Here is a 19,563-nt window from a genome sequence, read left to right as displayed (position 1 = left end):
TGATCCACTATCTATCTGCATATCTATGGTCTACAGAACAACCTAGCTAAGTTAAAAGCAGTAACAACAATAAAACATTTTATCATAAGATTGTGAATGTGATGAAATTTCCAGCCAGAGTAACCCTCAAAGACTAATTTTAGAGGGGTTGCTATCTGGATGGGTGGAGGGAATACTAACAAAGATCCTTGATGTATGAAAAATCATACAGAAACAGACATAATTTACTGCCCACTCTATGCTAGGCACCATGCTAAGTGCTTTTCAAATATTATCTCATTTCAACCTCACAACACCATCATGATATAGGTGATATCATTATCCCCATTTTTACAGTTGAGGAAATGAAGGTAAACAGAGGGTAAATCATTTGCCCAGGATCATAAAGCTAGTGTCTGAAAGTGGATTTGAACTCAGATCTTCCTCCCTCCAGGCTCAGTGCTCTAGCAACTGCACCACCTGGCTAGCTGCCTTTAAATCTAAAGAATCATAGATTTAGAGTTGGAAGAAATCTTAGAGATCATCAGCCCCAACTAATTTTCCACAAGAGGGAACTGAATATTAGAGAGATGAAGTGACTTCCAAGGTAGAAGTGATGGGTCTTGCATTTGAACTCGAGGCCCATGATTTTAAGTTAAATGCTGTTTCCACTGTACCAATGAATAATGAGAATGCCAGCAAGGGACTGAGGAAGACCTAGATTCATGGCATGCCTATGTACCATGGGCAAGTTACTCAATCCCTCAGTACCTTAGGTAATTCTCTGTGACTGTAAGTTACAGATGAGTGGCTGATCTATGTTATTGGAGGCCATTTTCACAATGGGAATTCCCTATATGTTTGAAATTATGTGTCTGAACCTAACCTTCTCTACCTCGCCCCCCCCAAAAAGAACCAAAACAATATAGGAAAGAAAAGAAAACCTCACTACTTTGCTATTGCTAAAAAGGGGAAAAAAACATCTGTTTAGCATCTATCTGCCAACAATTCTGATTCTCTAATCTATGGAAATCGCTACTTTTCTAAAGATCTACAAGAGAAAGTGTCAAAAAAGAAAAAAAGTAATTTTGGCACAGTACTTTATGAATGATTTTTTTTTGTTTTTTTTTTTAAAGACTTTTTTGTTTTTTAATCTCTGGAGTACAGCAGCTGCTCACCAACCCAATCCCAAAGCCCATTGGCTTGGAAGCTTTGACCTGTCCATTGTTCCCACTTGGGCCAGTTGTCTCCTGGAGACAACATAATGGCCCTCTGCTCCCTCTCCATATTGGTGCCAGACTTAGTCTGAGCACCTGATCATAGTTAGCCCAACTGCAGGACAGAGCGAATGGACTCTAGACACCTGCCAGAGTTAGCCTCCCCCAGTAACAGGGATTACAGCCATGTGCAACCACTGGCATATACAGGCAACCAAGATAACTGTTTCCTGAAACGGAGATGTTTGTTTTCATCCAGTGAGTTGCCAGGATTATCCCATTTACTATGAGAGCTCTGGGATTCTGGACAAGTTGTTTCTCTTGGTTTGAACCTGCAGTAAGTGTCTCATTATGACTTGATAAATGCAGAAATCCAACTTTGAAATAACTTGATCACTTGGAAGTGGGAAAAGACCTAAGTATTTCAATACAGCTGTTTTTTTAAATAATGTAGGGGTCACAAAACAAAACAAAACATTAAGGCCCAATATTCTCTCAGTTTGCAAGATGCAATATCACTTTAACTAAAAGTCAGAGAAAAAAAAATCCCTTGGAGTGAAGAGGGGAAAGGAACTAAATAAAATAATGTGCATTAGGGTTAGAAGGATTTCCTTTTAAATCAATACTTCTCTCTTAGGAAATATCATTTTAAATCCAAAACCACTTCCAAAAATCCACTGTCAATAAACAGATTTAAAAGCAAACAAAACTGTCACCCTTCCAGGTCTCTGACCTTTTAGAATAATTTCCTCCAATAAAGGAATTCAAATAACATGAAAGAAACATACTAGAACATCAATTACCATTTCTGATGCTTAGGGGCCATGCAACAGAAGCAGGATAAAAGTGACCAATTTGGTGAGACAAAAGTAGAGCACAGATCATCATCTTGGTGTTTCAGAAACTGTACCAAACTCTATTCACTTTGATACACTTCACTATTAAATGTACACTTTGATAAAATGTGTCTTCCTCACCTCAAATCAAGTGAAAGAACCCATTTCAGAGGCTGTTAATAGAACTTGCTGGGGGAGGGGAAGTGTTAGCCACATTTCATTTAGTTTATCACCAGCCTACTTTTAATTTAACTGTAAATAAAACTTTATGAAATTCATGCTATTTTTGCCATCTCCATTTTGACTTTGGAGTGCTAATTAATACTCACTGTAGAGTAGAGAGAAGATGTACTCGAAACCAGTGATAACGAAGACCCGTGGACTGGGGAGAGAGGAAAAAGTAAAAGAGAAAAGATCAGTTAGAAAATATAACCATGACACAATGGGCAAACTCCCCCAGGGAATGGAAAGTGGGTATGATAATCAACAGACATTAAGCCCAGATAGTTTTAGAAAAATGTGACTTCCAGTTATCTGATAAATATTTTGTCTACATTCTCTTCCAACTAAAACGCTCAAAATCAACACAAAAGTACTATGCTCGAGCCCAACAAAATTTAAAAAGCACAGAGCATTTTTGTTATAAAACTCCAGTAATCACACACATTATCCCATATGGTAGGACTCTCTCAAAGAGTAAATTATACTCAGAGAGACAGTACAATGAAACCTCACTGATTAAATATTCACAAGCTTATATTAAATCAAATAAGCAAATAGTAGAAAGCTTCAAGACTCATTCCCTTTCTTCATCACTCACGCTCTTCCCTTCATACTACCTACTAAGGGCCTTAAGGCACTAAATGGCCTCTGGTTAGGATTTAAACATTAATGTTTTCTTCCTGGGCTTTTCTTTCAATAGTTTTCCTGAAATAGGCACTGGCAATTTATTCTTCTTGGGACCTTGTCATCACATATGGAGAGGTGATATACTCATTTAGATGCAAAAGCATTCTTATGAATTCCAAATTGAAGTTCCATAGAAAATAAATGTAGTAGATGAAATCATTGTTGTTGTTGTTGTTTTTAATGTAGTACCTGTCTCTCCTGGGCATCTCTATTAATGATAATATTGGACCACAAATAATTCATGTTATGTTTTTGTATTTAAAGCCAGACCCAATAGCCCAGGTAAAACTGTGCTTAACAGTCAATGCAGAAAAATCCTGTCTGTTTCCATATACTTTTCATTATAGATATCATTAGTCAGTTTCATAAAGGATGGCAATAACTTAAAATTATATAGGCCTTTCCAGCTTAGTTGGTATCTTCACATATCATTTTTCATTTGATTTTTATAGAGTCACTTTGAGATGGGCAGTACATGTAGCATCATCTCCATTATACAGATGAAGAAACTGAGGCTTGTAACTTGCCCAAGTTCATCTAGAATCCCATGAATTATAAAGCCAGGCTGGAACCCCTATGTGGCTCAGTTTTCTGAACTGTAAAATCAGTAGCCTGGACTCAGTGACCTTCAAGGTCCCTTTCCTTCTGTAACATTTTGATCCTCATAAGCTGTCTTATGATGACTGACCCTGGTCTCAGGAGTACTCTACTCCCCACCAAATAATGCTGCTTCTCAAAATATCATACCCTTACTACCTCTAACAACTGTGAAGTAAAAGTGACAGCTATTGTAGCAGAAAGAATTAGAGTTCAGGGGATCCGAGTTCTAGAACCAGTCACATGGCCTACTACCATGGAATCCTGTGGAATTTACTTAACCATTACATGCCTCAATACCTTCATTTGTTATACAAAGTGGCTGGATGTGATCATGCTAAATTCCTCCCAGCTTTAAAATTCTATCATTCGAAGGTTCAGTTGTAAGAATGGGAATAGTTCTAAAATCCAATGCATAAACAATGAAAGGTTATCATCTATAAAAGGGAATTTAGTCCCTTTCCTTGTTGCAGATTGTTTTTTGTTACTGTTCAGTCATGTCCAACTCTTTGTGACTCCATGGACCCTTTATCCATGTGTTTTCTTGGCAAAGATGCTAGAGTGGTTTGTCCTTCCTTCTCCAGTGGATTAAAGTAAACAGAGGTTAAATGACTTATCTGGGATCACACCGTAAGTATCTGAGTCTGGATTAGAACTCAAGTCTTCCTGACCTCAGGCCCAGCCCTGTCTCCTAGATTCCAGATTGTCAAACTCTTCCAGTATATGAAGGCATACACAACAAGTTGTTGTTGTTTTTTTTAAACTACTTGGTCATGAATGAGCCATCTCAAGAAGCTAGAAGTCATTTGTTCTGGAATATGGAGTAGTAGCCAGTGAAGTAATTCCTTTTTCAATGTCATATAAGGCTATATCTATAAACATAAACAGTGGCAGTATCATTCTGGAATTTGCCTCCCATTTGATTTCTGATCTAGGGCTTCTCCATACAAGAGTAATCAATAGAGGTGGATGAGTATTGTTTACTGAGAGAGGACAGAGTCAAACCATATGGTTCCTTGGTTAAAAGCAAAAAAAAAAAAACAAAACCACAATCGCAATAGTTTCCATTAGGCTCATCCACCATGTGAAGATTGTCTGTTAAATTGATTATATTGTAAATTCTATATGGACCTGAAATAAATACTACAATCTCTAAATTTAAAATTGGGGAATACTATAGGTATTGGGAGAATAGAGCTGATTTATGTTTATATTTATTTAAATTTCACCTAAAATGAGTCCTTTCCCTACCCCTGGAGCATGAGCAGACGTTATCTGCCTGCTCTTGGTAGCTAGGTGGATCTCTGGGAGCAAACTCTATGGGCTTCATTACACTTCACTGGAGTCCTATTTCAAGGCAATGTCAAAATGACTCTGGGTTCTCATCAGGCAGAAGATAACCAGCTATCATAGGTATTTGTAATCTTTATATATGGGTTGTATGATAGGTTGAAGAACTGGGAATATTTGACCTCAAAGGGAAAAAAAAGCAACTTAGTTGAGACATCATCCATATTTTCAATTGCCTGAAGAGTGCTTTGCTCAAGAAGAAAGGATTAGGAGCAAGAGGTGAAAGGGGCAAAGAGGAATATTTGGGCTTCATATGAGGTGACACTACCTAATTAAAGCTATGCAAAAATGAAATGGCTGTCTTGGGAGAGAGAGTGTTTACTCTAACTGGATGATGAATTCATGGTTAATTTTCAAGAATGCTAAAGAAGAGAGTCTTGTTGGGGATGAATTGAACTAGAAGGCATCTGAGGTTCTTTCTCTGGTGGAGATTCTGTGAATATATTAATAGATTATCAAGGAACAACTTCAATGTGTTTGGTAATGCTACACTGGGATGATTGTATGATGATAAATTGTATGGGAATTTTGTTGCTGTTATTCAGTTGTTTTGGTTGTGTCTGACTCTGTTAGACCATTTGGAGTTTTCTGGGCAAAGATAATGGAGTGGTTTGCTGTTTCCTTCTCCAGCTAATTTTGCACATAGGGAAACTGAGGTCAACAGGGTTAAGTGACTTGACCAGGGTCACACAGCTAGGAGGTGTCTGAGGCTAGATTTGAACTCAGGAAGATTAGTCTTCCTGACTTCAGGCCTGGCCCTCTATCCATTGTGCCACCTAGTCATTATATCATAGTTGATATAATGTTGATACTCTGTGTCAGGGGAGGGAATACTCAAACTAGAAAACTAACAATCCCTGAAAAATTTATTCAAGTTAATTTCCACTTCCACATTGTATTTTATTTTAGTTTTTCCTACTCATCTTTACAAAGGCTGATGCTATGTCTTTAAAAAAATAAATAAATAAAAAAGCACATGCAAAAAATGTTCAATATTATCTACAAAACAGCTCCCAAGTTGTTATCAGTTAATTCTATATTCAGTATGATGAAATTTACAAAAATACACATTTAACCTTGATTCAAGCTCTGATGTTTTCTTAAACTGGGCCATTATGATTACCTAGAATTTACAATGTAAAGCTGCTTATGCCTATTTGGGTAAAGCCACATTTATTGTTTCTGTCCAAATATCATTACAGAATTTACCATGCAAAGAGAACATAAAATGTGATCTTTGAAACACATTTTAAAAAGGTCAAAACAGAGTGAGTGGATTTGTGAGTTTAAAAATGGATAACATCTCAGAGTTTATTTCATAGTAGGATTTTACATCAGAACTCAAAAATAGCAGTGTGTCATTTTAGCTGTACTATTTAATACCAACTTGAGCTGGGTTTTGAGAGTGTAAGGAGGCCTATCATTATGAAAACTTTCGCTAGATAGAGGTTTACATTAGCTGGTGAAGGATAGCTAATACCTTACCTTTTTCTAGTACAATTCTCTAGTAAATCCTAATTGAAATTGACCTAAAAACATAAGAAAATGCTTTGCTCATTCTCTTTTCCCTCTCTCTGTCTCTTTCTCTGTCTCTCTCTTTGTGTCTCTTTATATACATGCATAGATATGCATATATATATATATGTGTGGTATGTATGCATGTCTGTATCAGGCTAGTGTGCTGGACTGAGAGTTAGAAAGACCAGGTTCAAATCCTGCTTCTGACACTAGCTTTGTGACCTTGGACAAGTCATTTTTACCTTTCAGCCTCCGTTCCTCCTTTATAAAGTGAGGATAATTATAGCACCTGACTCCCAGGGTATTTGTGAGGAATGAGATGGTGTTAAGTGCTATATAAATGCTAGCTATTATTTGTGTGTGTGTGTATATATATATTTATACATAGCACTAGAGGCAATTAGGAGCTAGCCCTGTATTTTAATTAATGCAGGAAACTCCCTTTGAGTTTCCCCCATCCTTTCATCCTCTACCAATATACATGGGTACTTTCTTTGCCACTTGCAATCTTGAGGCACTTGAAAGTTAAATGATTTGCCAAGGGCCACATAGTCAATAGGTTCTTAACACGGGGCATGTCCCACAAGAGGCACTTAATAAAAATTGATTGATTGATTTTTGGAACATAGGTCTTCCTTTCCCTAAGCCCTTTATCTGCTAGATAACACTGCTTCCCCAAAGAGGCCAATATAGATGATGTCCAAATTCCCTTTCCTTCAGGAATCTGTAAATGTCCACTCTCATAAAAGCATTCAGTAGACCTACATTTATTCAACATCTGCTTTGTACAACGTCCATAGGATGCTCTTGGCAGCCTAATGAGATCAATATTACCCATATCCTCATTCTGGAAGAATGAAAGTCTAGATTATTTTCCCCCTTATTCTCACCCCCGAGGCTTACCTTCTTCCATGCTGTCTCTGAATGAGCCTGAATGACTAATGGCCCGGGGTCTTTCTTCTAAAGATGTGGCACTGCCACACAGCTGGGAGTCATCATACAGATCAAAGGAAGAATCTTGAGCAGGGATACTGTTGGAGCGCATCATGCTGGGGCCAGGAAGATTAAACTGGGACAGGTTGGTGGGACTCACTGCAAAGCAAAGTAAACATTCAAGTCTCCATTTCTTTATACATTTCAAGGCGGGAGTTTTACTTAGAATTAGAGAAGAGGCTTTCAACAGATTATATAAACAAGGTCCCCCTATCAATGCAAATAGACACTATTTACTGTGAAATATTCTATAGTAATTATATTATGTAGCTATAGATAGGATAGGGCTTTGGCCCTATCTCATTGGGTGAGGAAACTCTCTCTACAAATATACTTTTTCTGCAGCCAATAGTCTTAGAGACCTGACCTGAGCAGCAAGAGGATTGTGACTTACCCTGGGTCACATGACCACCATGTGGGACTTGAGAGAAGCTAGGGTTCCTGGCTCTGAGGCCAGCATTCTGTGTACTACTATGTCATATAGCCTTTCTAGTCAACATATCACATGGGAATTATTTTGAAGCCTCAGTTTTCCTCCAAGCTAGAAAAAGCTTTATGAAAAGCAATCTGTCTGGGGCAGCTAGGTGACAATACTTAGTATCTGTGTGACCCTGGGCAAGTCACTTAACCCGACTGCCTCATCCAAAAAAAAAAGCAATCTATCCATTTCTAAACTGACATTAAACAGATAAACACACAAAAGAGAGTGTCATTTTCCCCAGTGGTCATAATAAAAATCTAATTACACATTCACATACGCAATATAAGAATTGAATAAAAAGATATTTGCTCCCAAATCTTTACCAATTTTACCAAATAATAATACATTTATCTAAAGGGCAGATGGAAAGTGGGAGGAGACATTAAAATGAAATTTCCAAAGGGGAACATTAGAATCGGAAAAGCCAAGATTTAAGATCTATATTAGGCCAACATTTTCAGTGAGCAAATGCTTGACTCAGACTTCTGCTACCATCTTATCTCACCCCAGCTGGCCTATAACAGGGATCAAATGAAATGAATGCTTTTTTTTTTTAATGAAAGTGAATTCAATAGCTGTTCTATCTAGCTAAAATTAATCAACTCGGACAAGCCCTGGATGACTTTAAATTTTTTTTCCATTTCTTCCTTCACCATATATGGTCCTATAATGCTAAGAAAATCTCCAGTTTACAACTTGTAGTAAAAAAAAAGTGTGTTTGCAATACAGTTGTTTGGATCTAAGTAAACATTTTCACAAAAAGCAAAGCAGTATATGGTGACTAAGTGCCTAATCGAGGTCACAAAAGACTATTTTCTCTAAAATGTAGTTAAAATGCTATATATTTTCAACGAAAAATGATTGAAAAATAATGTTAACCATTCTATCCATTCCATAAGACTGAAAGAAAAATCCAATAAATTTAGGAGTCTAGTTTTTTTTGTTTGTTTCTATGTTTTACTTTGTTTTATTTTTAAACTTGAATGCTGATACACAAGGAAAACTAAGCTTACATAGGATAAGGAGAGAGATAGATGGAAACTTGTGGGGTTGCTGATGGAAATTTCTGGTTACTTCACAGATTCATAGTCTTAGAGGTGGTAGGAACCTCAGAAATCACCCATTACAACCTCTCCTGAAAGCCAAAGATATCAAATGATTTTTCTCAAGGTAACTGGTAATAAGTATGATTCAAACCCAGGACATCTAGCTTCAGATTGTAACTCTTTCTATAGCAGTCCAGGAAGCTGCAAGACCTTTGGAAGTAAAGGGAACCTGTACTTCTTTACATCTAATTTTACTTCCATGGCTTAATGCCAGGTACATAGGAACTGTTTAATAAATGAGGGTTTACCTCCTTTGTTCTCTTTTTCTTTCCTTCCTTCCATCCTTTGTTCCCTTCTTCCTTTTCTCTTTCCTGCTTTCCTTCTTTCCTTCCTTCCTATTTTCATTTCTACCTTCCTGCCTTACTTGTAACTTATGATTTTCCTTTTCCCTCATGTGGATATATTAACAGGTAATACTACTCTTATTTGTATTAGGTATTATAGGAGTGTTTGCTTTTTTTGGTTCAGAAATTAAAGGGACAGGAAAAGAGAAAATTTTCTTAGACTGATTAGAAAGGGGAGGCCTCATGGCATAGTGAATAGAAAGCCAGCTCCATATTTAGGAAGGTCCAGTGCCAGCCTCTGATACATAATAGATTAAGGATCCTGGACAATACACTCAATCTCTCAGTGTGTCAGGCAATATTTTGTCAAGGGTTAACATTTTTCTTTTTTTCTTTTTTTTTCTTTGTGATATAAATATCTTTGGCAGTTTGGTAATATCTAAGGATATTCTCAGAATAATATTTTTAAATGCATAAAATGAAATACATAAAACTACAAAGGAAATTAATTCTATTGAAACCAGTTATCAAGATATTAAAAAAAAAGTTCATGGAACCCAGGTTTAGAATCCCTGTTAAGATTATGAATTTCGTGGCAGTTACTGATGGCATTATTAGGGAGGGCTTCTGCACTGGGATTTCCATAACTCATTGAAATTGTAAGTCTAGCCTGTGGTTGGGAAAGAAAGGAGAAATAAAATGAATTCAAGGTGTGTCTATACTGATGATGCAGAAGAAGAACTATAGACATTTATAAAGATTCCATTAAACATGGCTAGATCAGACACTTCCCTGAACGTGCCACCGGGGGAGCTGTCAGCTTAGAACAGCATGCTTAATGTCCAGAGGGATGTGTGTGGGTATTGGGATATGCGTGGGGTAGGGGTTGAGGGGAAGAGATGCAGTTTGCAGTTTATTATTATGACTTTTCAACAAAACAAGATTTTCACAAACTGCATGCTTATAAGTCTGGAGGTGGAGGACCCTGCATTTGAACAATAAATTCTAGGCCTAAATTACAGGAAAAAATAGATTTCCCCAGTAAAAAGGCCTAAAGCTATGCATTTGCCAATAAATTTGCAAGTAGCTTGTTAGCAGATGGTATTAATGCTAAGGGTGGAATATTCCATTGACTATTTAGCTAGGTCAAATCTCCTCGAATTCAATTCCAGGGGGACTGCAGGGGAATGTACAGGAATGCATTTAATATACTGAGCAAATTAAATTAGTACCAGTTGGACTTTCCATTATTTGGACGGCAGATTATTAGAATGAAATGGAGTAGCTTAAAAAGACCATGGTTCATACTAATCATCTTTTTTTTTATTAAAATTAAAAAAACATTTCCATTTTACTCAAGAACTACCAATTTCAGGAGGATTTGATCAAATTTTAGCTGGTTTGGACAACTGTTATTATTCAGTCATAACCAAGTCTTCATTACTCCATTTGAGGTTTTCTTGCCATTTCCTTCTCTAGTTCATTTTACAGATGGGGAAACTGAGGCAGACAAGATTAAGTGACTTGCTAAGGGAAAACTGAGTTCAACTCTAATTATGATTACATAAACAAGTTCAAGAAAAAAACATGAACATCTAGTACAAGCAAAGCACTGTGACATATATTATGTTATGTGCTTTAGGTCTTTAGACAGCTAGGTACCTCTCTAGATAGAATACGCTGACTGGAATCAGGAAGACCTGGTTCAGTTGTGACCTTACAGACTTACCCCCTATGTGATCCTGGGTAAGTCACTTAATTTTTATCTGCCTTAATTACCTCACCTGTAAAATTGGAATAATAATAGTATTTCTTCTTCCCAGGGTGTTGTGTGGATCAGATGAGATATTTGCAAAGTGCTTTGCAAACCTTAAAGCATTATATAAATGCTAGCTATCATCATTATCATTAACCTAAAACTGTAGTTGAATGTAAGTTTGGAAGCAAGGTGAGAAAGAGGCAAAGATTCTGATGACTAAACCAGGTACCTACCTTTGAAATCTTAAAATCAACCTTGGCTAATTCCTTTCTCTCAGCTTGTTTAATACTTGACTTATTGATTCTGCTTCCACAATTATCTCTGGAGTCAATTCCCTTCACTCAAATTTGGTCACCACCTTAATTCAGGTTGCTCATCACTTTTTGCCTTGATTATTAAAACAACTTCTGAATTGTCTTTTCTGGCTCATTATTGTTGTCTATAATCATAAATAGCTGTGAAATTGATATTCCCAAAACACAGATCTGACTGTGTCATTCTCCTGGTGAACAGCTTCAGTGGCCCATATCTATTGCCTCTGAAATACAATTCAAACTCTGATTGTAGACAGTTAAAAAGTTTCATAGCTTGGATTCAACTCATCTTTTTTAGACTAACTTCATTCATTGTCTCTGAAAAACTTGACACTCTAGAGAAAATGGCCTACTTTTGTTCTTTTCTATACCTGATACTCCATCTACCACCACTGTGTCTTTGCAGATATTGTTTTCTTCTTGTATCTCTAATACCTGACATACTGAGCAAAGTGAAGAGCAAAATGGCTCCTTAATAAGTCCAGTATGTCATCTGAATGAGTACTTTGGCAATTGATATTAGAGGCCTGTCTACCTCCCTGGCCAATTGGAATGCAAACTCCCAAAAAAGGGGATTTGACCTTTTTTTTTAACTGATGGAAGTCTAACCAGATGGGTCTTGAAATGCTGCTGTAGGCAAGAAATTTCTAAGAGACTCCCAACAGTGCTGAATGTGTTAGGAACCATAAGCCACTGCAGAAACACAATCTTTCAAAGAGTCAGCTATTGGGCATGAACAATTGCTCCATAAAGAAGTAGTAAAAGCAAAATAAAATAAAGGATAAATTAGGAGGGGGTTTATAATAGATGCAACTATTTAAATGGCATAATAGCTATAAAAGGATGACTGGTTTGTTTAGATTTTTGTCCCGCCACATTATTTCCTAATGAATTCTTCCTCTATATTATAAAACTATATAAAATAAAATTATTACTATAAATATAAAATTATTTAAAAATTTTAAAAATATATAAAAATCAAATCAAATAAAATTATTATTATTATTTGGTGAGGCAATTGGGGTTAAGTGACTTGCCCAGAGACACATAGCTATTAGGTATTATCTGTCTGAGGCCAGATTTGAACTCAGGTCCTCCTGACTCCAGAGCCAGAGATCTATCCACTGCGCCAGCTAGCTGCCCCCTGTAAAAGTCTTAAGGAAGTATTTTTTTGTTTGTTTCTTCTTGTTTACTTGATTTGTTGTTTTATATTTCATTTTAACAATTCCTGCAATACCGGCTAGATGGTGGTTTATGTGTGTGGTCCTGAATTAACTTTTTTATAAAAAAAATTGATAAAGAAATGACTTTTTTTAAACCAAAACAATTTGTTAAAATGTTTTAGGGAAAGTTTCTTAACACATAGCTTTCTGCAAAATTGCAGAAGTTATTATAGTTTTTCAGGTGTTTTCCAAGAAATCAATAATTTATTTTTAAGGTAAAGGTAGCAAAAAATTAGATATTTCAAGATTTTACCTAAGTTGGAAAAGTGGTATTTTCCTGTTGCTGATGATGACATAGCAGAAGGGGAAACAAGAGGTGATTGGTTACCAGTGTCCTGCAGGCCTCCAGTTGAGTGAGATCGAAGCCATTCTTTGCCCTCTTCTTGACTGGTCTGCCGAGATGATGGGGTATATCTGCAAAACAACATAGCTGGGGCACTTAAACACCTCTACAAGGACAAGGCAGTACCAAAAGCTGGAAAACTAACAAGAGTACTTGGCTATTCAGACTGAACAAAATTCCTGAACAGACTGAATCTAATTTTAATTGCTCAGTTCTTACAGATGATTTAACACCATCTGTTGGAATCTCACAGGGAAAGGGGAGAATTCTTGAGAAGAAAATTATGCTTCTGTGAGATGTGGAGTCAAAAATCACAAGCAATGAGCAAGACAGCCAAGTTAATTGAGAAAGACACAAAGGTACAGGGGTGAGATGGAGAAATGGGTGGGCACAGATTTGAAATGGTGGACAAATGGCAGGCCAGAAGCCAAGAAAGGTGAGTGACTTCTTAAAGGACGACACCCATGATGGTAGGGTTAGAGAAGAAGACAGACTGAGAGCTAATGGGAAAAAGAGGGTGGAATGGGAGGAGGAATTTCATTATGGAAAAATAACTATTATGATCAAAATTAGCATTTGCCTTTCCAAAGGCAGTTAGGGCATTTTGTCTGAATCCGAATGGAGAGGAAATTCATTTACTTAATCATAGTGTAACTTTTTGAGAATGAAGTTTTTAAAAATTAAATCATTTGCCAATGATTTTCTACTACTAACCAACCGAAGAGATTTAAGCAAGAGAAAAAGGCTAACTGGGAAGACACAAAGCATGCCAGATTTCAAAGCTATCATGAAGTAAGTGAACTTAGCACCACCGAGAAGTAAATTCATCATATTCCAGGACCCTCATCATTGAATCTCTTAACCTAGACCTTCAGCACAACTGTACAGTAACATATAACCCTTTCTTTTCCAGGAGGGGAAAGAGTAATATTATGATATTTTTGTGCACTAGGGTAATGATAATTAATTCACCCTGAACATAATACTTTCCCTCAATCCACTCATCTTCTTCCAATAGTGAATGAGCATCAGAGGATTGACTTAAGATATGGGGGGGAGAAGATTAAATAAAAACTATATCTTTACTAAATGACCTGATTTGCTCTCTAATAATGTGAATGTTTTCCTTGATTCAAAGTTAGATATTCAACAACTAGCCCCATCTGTAGGCTATAGGAGCCCTCGAGTTTCACACATCTGCTTCCAAGATGGGATACAATGGAAATCGATGCATTTCCATTGACAACCTTGCTATTTGCATTTGCTTTGACAGCATAAATACCATCCCAAAAACTGTGTTGAAGACAAATCCTTAGCAAAGAACCTTTACTTTCCAAACAGTGTTCCTACCGGACCTAACATGCTCAGGGTTCTGGTCACCACTTAAGTTATTTCTCTTAAAAAATGTTCTCACTCTGATTAAAACCAAAGAAAATCATGAGGGCTAAAAGTTATCTTTATTTTAAATGCCAGGTGCTAGGTTGTAAAGGAATGAGAGGAGAAAGAGAACGACAGCAAACAAAGTTGACAGAACAACAGAGAGGCAGCAGTTGTGTTAAGAGAAATATATACCTTAGTCCCTTTTTGGGCAGCGTATTTCTGTCAAGCTGCATGCTGTTAAAACAAAGAAACCCCCTAAGGACATACTATAAACAAAACTTCCAAATTACAAATTCTACAAAAATTGTTCTCTGTGTGAACCTATACAATATAATTTACTATAACACAACTTGAATGCTTATCTCATTAAAGAAGGCTATGCCAAGGGTTACCAGATGTCCATTTCTGACACAGATGTGAGTTCCTTTTCAGAGCCAACCCCATTCAAATAATTATTTTGCCTGGCAATCCCTAAACATACCTGCCTGATTATATGATCATAGATTTAGAAATGGAAGGGATGCCAGAGGTCATCTAGTCCAAGCCTTTCCTTTTTTTTTTTTAACAGATGAGAAAACAATGTTGGAGAGGATAAGGGACTTGTTCAGTTAGCAGAAGAAGGTTTTGAAACCACGTCCTCTTGAATCCAAATTTAGTTTTCTCTCCATTGCATGAAAGCATGGATTCCTCTTGTATATTATCAAAGGCTGAATCTGATATTGTCAAGGTTTCGCTTGTTCCATCACTCTCTTGCTGTAACAAATATACCAGTGTGGTGCTCAGCTACTCTGAGTTTTCCTGTAAGAGCAGCCAGTGGGAGGAAAGGAAGCATACTGGCTCTGTTCAAATTAGAATAGGATATTTGGATGAACAGATTAGAACATTGAAAATAAATTCTTTCATACATATAGGCAAACCCCACTTAACAGGAAAAGAAGAAAATTCTTTTTTTTTCTTTCCCCATGCTGGGCCCAGTTAGGTCCAAATTAAAGTTGAAAGTAAGGGGAATATACTGGATATGACCTCCTTTTCATTAAGTAATCTTTGTCTAAAAATAAATGTTTCTTCCTACACCTGACTAGACATCTTAATGAATTAAACATTATAAACCTTCCTTTAAGGATTACAAGTTACAATACTAATGATTTATCAAAACAGTAATGTCTTCAGTCTACATTTTTCAAGAGCAGTAGAGTACCACATCCTTTGCTATATATATAAAGGGATCTAGGAATAAATGACAACTAGCTTTTCAGTCTAAATTGGGAAGAAGGGAGCAGTGCCTTTTCACCATCAAGTGGGGAATTCTGGCTATAATTATCAGTAATTGGGAAGGAATGTTGGATTGAACATCTAACATTTTATCTTTCTTCTAGAAGCTTGTTTGTTACATCAACACTCACCAAAAATTAAAAGAAAACAGAATATGCATGATGAGAATGAGATAATATGAATGTCAAATTAAATCATCTTACACCTAATTAATTGAAATCCAAGTTAAAAAATGTTTTCTTCTAATGGAACTCAATAACTCAACATTTCAATATGGTGGAAAGCATTGCATAATGAAGAGTTTCAAAAAAATCACATGGTATGAACAGCCCATAAATGCAGTAGATTTAGAACTGGAAGACACTTAGACATCATTTAGTCTATATTATACTTTATTGATGAGGAACTTAGGACCAAGTGAGGTTAATACATGCAGTAAGTAGTAGAGGAAAGAATTTAAACTCAAGCTCTTTCATGTGAAATCCAGTATTTTTTCTACTCAGCCACAACTGCCTACCAGAATTATGAATGAAATTAATTGAATCAAGAGTAAGGTTTTTTTTTAGTAGAGGTTAAAAAGGTGGATTTCACAGAAACTATAGTTATATTGAAACATCTAAATCTGATCTTTAGTTAAGGAATTGTTTGATTTTAAATGTTATTTTAGAACTTCCCTCTGCACTCTGTACAACCAGAGTGCTCAACATTCAATAATATTAAGGGTATTAACAAGTAATGAATATTTTTGCTTATTTGATGAGTCTATAGTAGTAAAATTGAAATTAATAGAAAGAAAAACAGTAAAAATGGTTTATTGAATAAATCAACCAGATAAGTATTCTTTCCCAAACCAACATGGCCACTGAATCAAAGATTCACTCTAGCTTACAAAAATAAAAGATGTAGGGTTTTCTCTTAATTTCTATGACAGTTGCCAAGCTCATAATCATTATAAAAAGACTGAAAAGGAATTGTGAAATAGAGGCAACTCATTATGTTTTAAAAAGAAATTAAATACCCCTGGACATAATCTTAGGACAAAATCAGTCTACTCTATAAACAGTTATAAAGCTCTTACTACACTCAAGTTCCTACAAAGGAATAGTTCCAAGTGCCTGGGATATAAAGATGAAAAACTAAGATAATCAGGGAAATTATACTGCTTAACCTACCTAGAGCTATGAGCTCAAGGAACTACTCTAAATATGAAGCTCTATATATGGTCATTAGACAACTCCACTTATTCTACATCTCACACTGTGAACTCTATGAAGTACTTATCATTTTCAAGTCATCAAAGGATTCCTGACTTGAATCAAAGCTATATTTCCCCCTTCCATTCTTGGATCTTTTTGTCTCCTCGCATTTCTAGCACTGTTGACCAAGGGAAAGATAGTGGGGGGTAGAATGGAGACCATTCTCCAAAGAAAGACCAAAAAGCACCATGACATAATTATTGTCAATGTAGGAACAAATCACTGGCCTTACTGTGGCTAAAAGGATCATTATTTCTCAAATAAGTCTTCATTTCTATTCAATGATTTACAAAACAAGGAAAACAAATTATTTTTATTCAGATTAAATTTCATAAAGTGAATTCCATGAATATTTTATGGCAGATGGCATGGTGGTATACTCCTGGATTTCTACATAAGTCTTTTACTAATCTAAGTGAAACATAATTCTTAAGTCTCAAAAAATGGTAATTCAAACTTTAACATAATTATAGCTAAATAATTTTTTCTAACAGCTTTTTATTAAATTTATTCCTTGTAATTTTGCTCACAGAGTAAAATAAAACATGCCCTTCAGCATCAAAAGCATTTCAATACTCTAATTAATGGGCCCTTTAATTATCTGCAAGATTAATCAATATTTATATTTTATAGTCATACAGATATTAAATATTAACTCTGCAGAACTTAATACATTGATCAAACTAACCTGTTAAAAGCTGATGGACAATCATGTGAGTAATCAAATATGGGTTTATTGAAGTTTGCTTTGTAAAATTTTACTTGTCTATGTAATATTAGAATGCTCTCAAGTTCAAAAAATCAATTTATCTCAGCCACTTAAAGCCAAGACTTTTTTTTAAAGAAAAGGAAATCTATAGTTCTTGTCATATTTCTATAGCTGGCATTTCATTAGCTTTGATATTTTATAATTTGTGGTCATATCAAAATAACACAAGAAAGTGTTTCAAATGGGTTGCATTGGGGTTGATATATTTTTATTCAGTTATCATGATGATTAATCAGATTTATTTATCTTTATGACAAAGGTGGGAGTGGGGGAGTCCTGAACATTTGTGTTAGGGAGTGATTTGGGTCAATAATTTGAGATTGGATGGATTATTTATAATTTGTCCTGCTGTTTGGTAATTGACTGGCCAGTTATTAATCTAATACATCATAAACATATAAACTGTCTATTGGTTGTACACATTTCAACTACAGAATGCTAACAAGTATATATTGTAAAAGAAAGGAAACTATTTTCAAGGCTGTTAATGGTTTATTGCAAGAGGTAAAGAAAATGATGGATGAAGTCCTCTATTCTTTCTACAAGTAGACAAACAACAGTTTTAAAAGCTTCAGGAAGAAAGCATGATTTCTAACATTAGAGTCCACCAGAATTTTTTCAGCAGATCTTTGTCCTATAGGCTGTTAATGGTAACACAAAAAAATGAGGGAAATAGGAAAAAATATTTGCAATCTAGCTGATGACTTCCAGGTGTTCCTAAATGTTTCCCTTTATCCATTTTCTGTTTGAAGCGAAAACCAAAAACCCTGCATCTTTGTAACTATCTTATGATCTTATGACTTAGTGATCATATCATGCCAAGTATCAAAGGTTGCGAGACTTCAGAATGCTCTCAAAAGTAATATTTCATGCGAAGAGATAGTTTGTCACTATTGCCAAACAATTTCGTACTGAAGATAAAAAAAGTGAAGGACAATATAAATATAGTTAGGTGGAAAGATTTTTAAGGGTCAAGGGATCATTGTTTTATTTTCTTTTAGATGTATTTCAGAGAGTTGAGAAAAGACAGGAGAAGAATGGGAAAAATTCAGAAGTAGAAGTTATCCCTGAAACTAGATGGTTCTTCCTGGTAGGTGTGCATATTAATTGCTTTTTGAGATGCATGGTAAAGCAAAGTCAGAAAGACAAAAGTTGGTATTTCAGGAGTAAGTTTGTGGGATAGAAAATGACTGCTTGGAGAAAGTAGGAAGTTTGAGGGCAGGAAAAAGGAATGATGGGCAATCAGCAGATAGGCAATAGGAGAGTAAGTTCCTTCTTTTTTATTTTTTAATAAGAAATGGTGCTTGGTAGCAAGTGATAGGGGAAGCCCCACTTGAGCCTATGATGATTAACTGCTTGGGCAATGCTAAACAGCATCGAAATCCAGGGACACTTAGGGTCTGAAATGAAGTGCTTATACTATATCTATATCCATATCTTCTAGCAAGCCACTTTAATCGGTAGTAATTAACTTCTTGGACAGACATGGATAAGTCACAAAGCATAGACAAGTCTGGATAAACCCTATGTTGGAGGGTGGATCCAGATTGACGAGACAGAGATCATCCATTTGAGTAATTAAGTATTTGAGAGAGCGTATTCCTTTTGAATATTTTGCGAGGCTTACCTATAGATTTTTCTCTATCTTCACATTAAAAGACACCCCAAACCAATCTTTAAAACTTTCTAGTAAATCCCTAAAAGTCAAGAACATCAAGATTTTTTATTGGTGTTAGGCTTTTAAAAAAATACTAAAATTTCCTTTAAGAATTTGTGAATAGTAATTAGTTTTGAAGCCAAACCAATTTGTTATGATCCACCAGTGATTCATTGGTTCCTTGCCCATATATGTGAAAAGAAAGCAACTTGAACAATTGCCAAAAGCATCATATTGGATACTATTTAAATGGACTGCTTAAGAACCTGAATAGAGGAATAAAGGGGACTTGCACTGCCAGGGCCTTAGGTCCAAACACT

General features: G+C 35.8%; 1 protein-coding gene across 1 annotated transcript in view; it reads right to left on the bottom strand.

The window, feature by feature from the left end:
* The window catches only part of LOC110213178 (neuron navigator 3), a 449,693-nt gene that overhangs the window by 91,819 nt on the left and 338,311 nt on the right, over window positions 1–19,563 (bottom strand). Inside the window, 4 exon segments of the mRNA XM_020993448.2 lie at window positions 2,362–2,414; window positions 7,310–7,498; window positions 12,820–12,980; window positions 14,482–14,523. Coding sequence (XP_020849107.1) covers window positions 2,362–2,414; window positions 7,310–7,498; window positions 12,820–12,980; window positions 14,482–14,523 — 445 coding nt within the window.

The sequence above is a fragment of the Phascolarctos cinereus genome, unplaced genomic scaffold, assembly GCF_003287225.1.
Source record: "Phascolarctos cinereus isolate Bilbo 61053 unplaced genomic scaffold, phaCin_HiC Scaffold_1;HRSCAF=81, whole genome shotgun sequence".
NCBI classification, from domain to species: domain Eukaryota; kingdom Metazoa; phylum Chordata; class Mammalia; order Diprotodontia; family Phascolarctidae; genus Phascolarctos; species Phascolarctos cinereus.
Note: the sequence above shows the minus strand (reverse complement) of the source record. Positions and strands in the feature narration are given on the sequence as shown.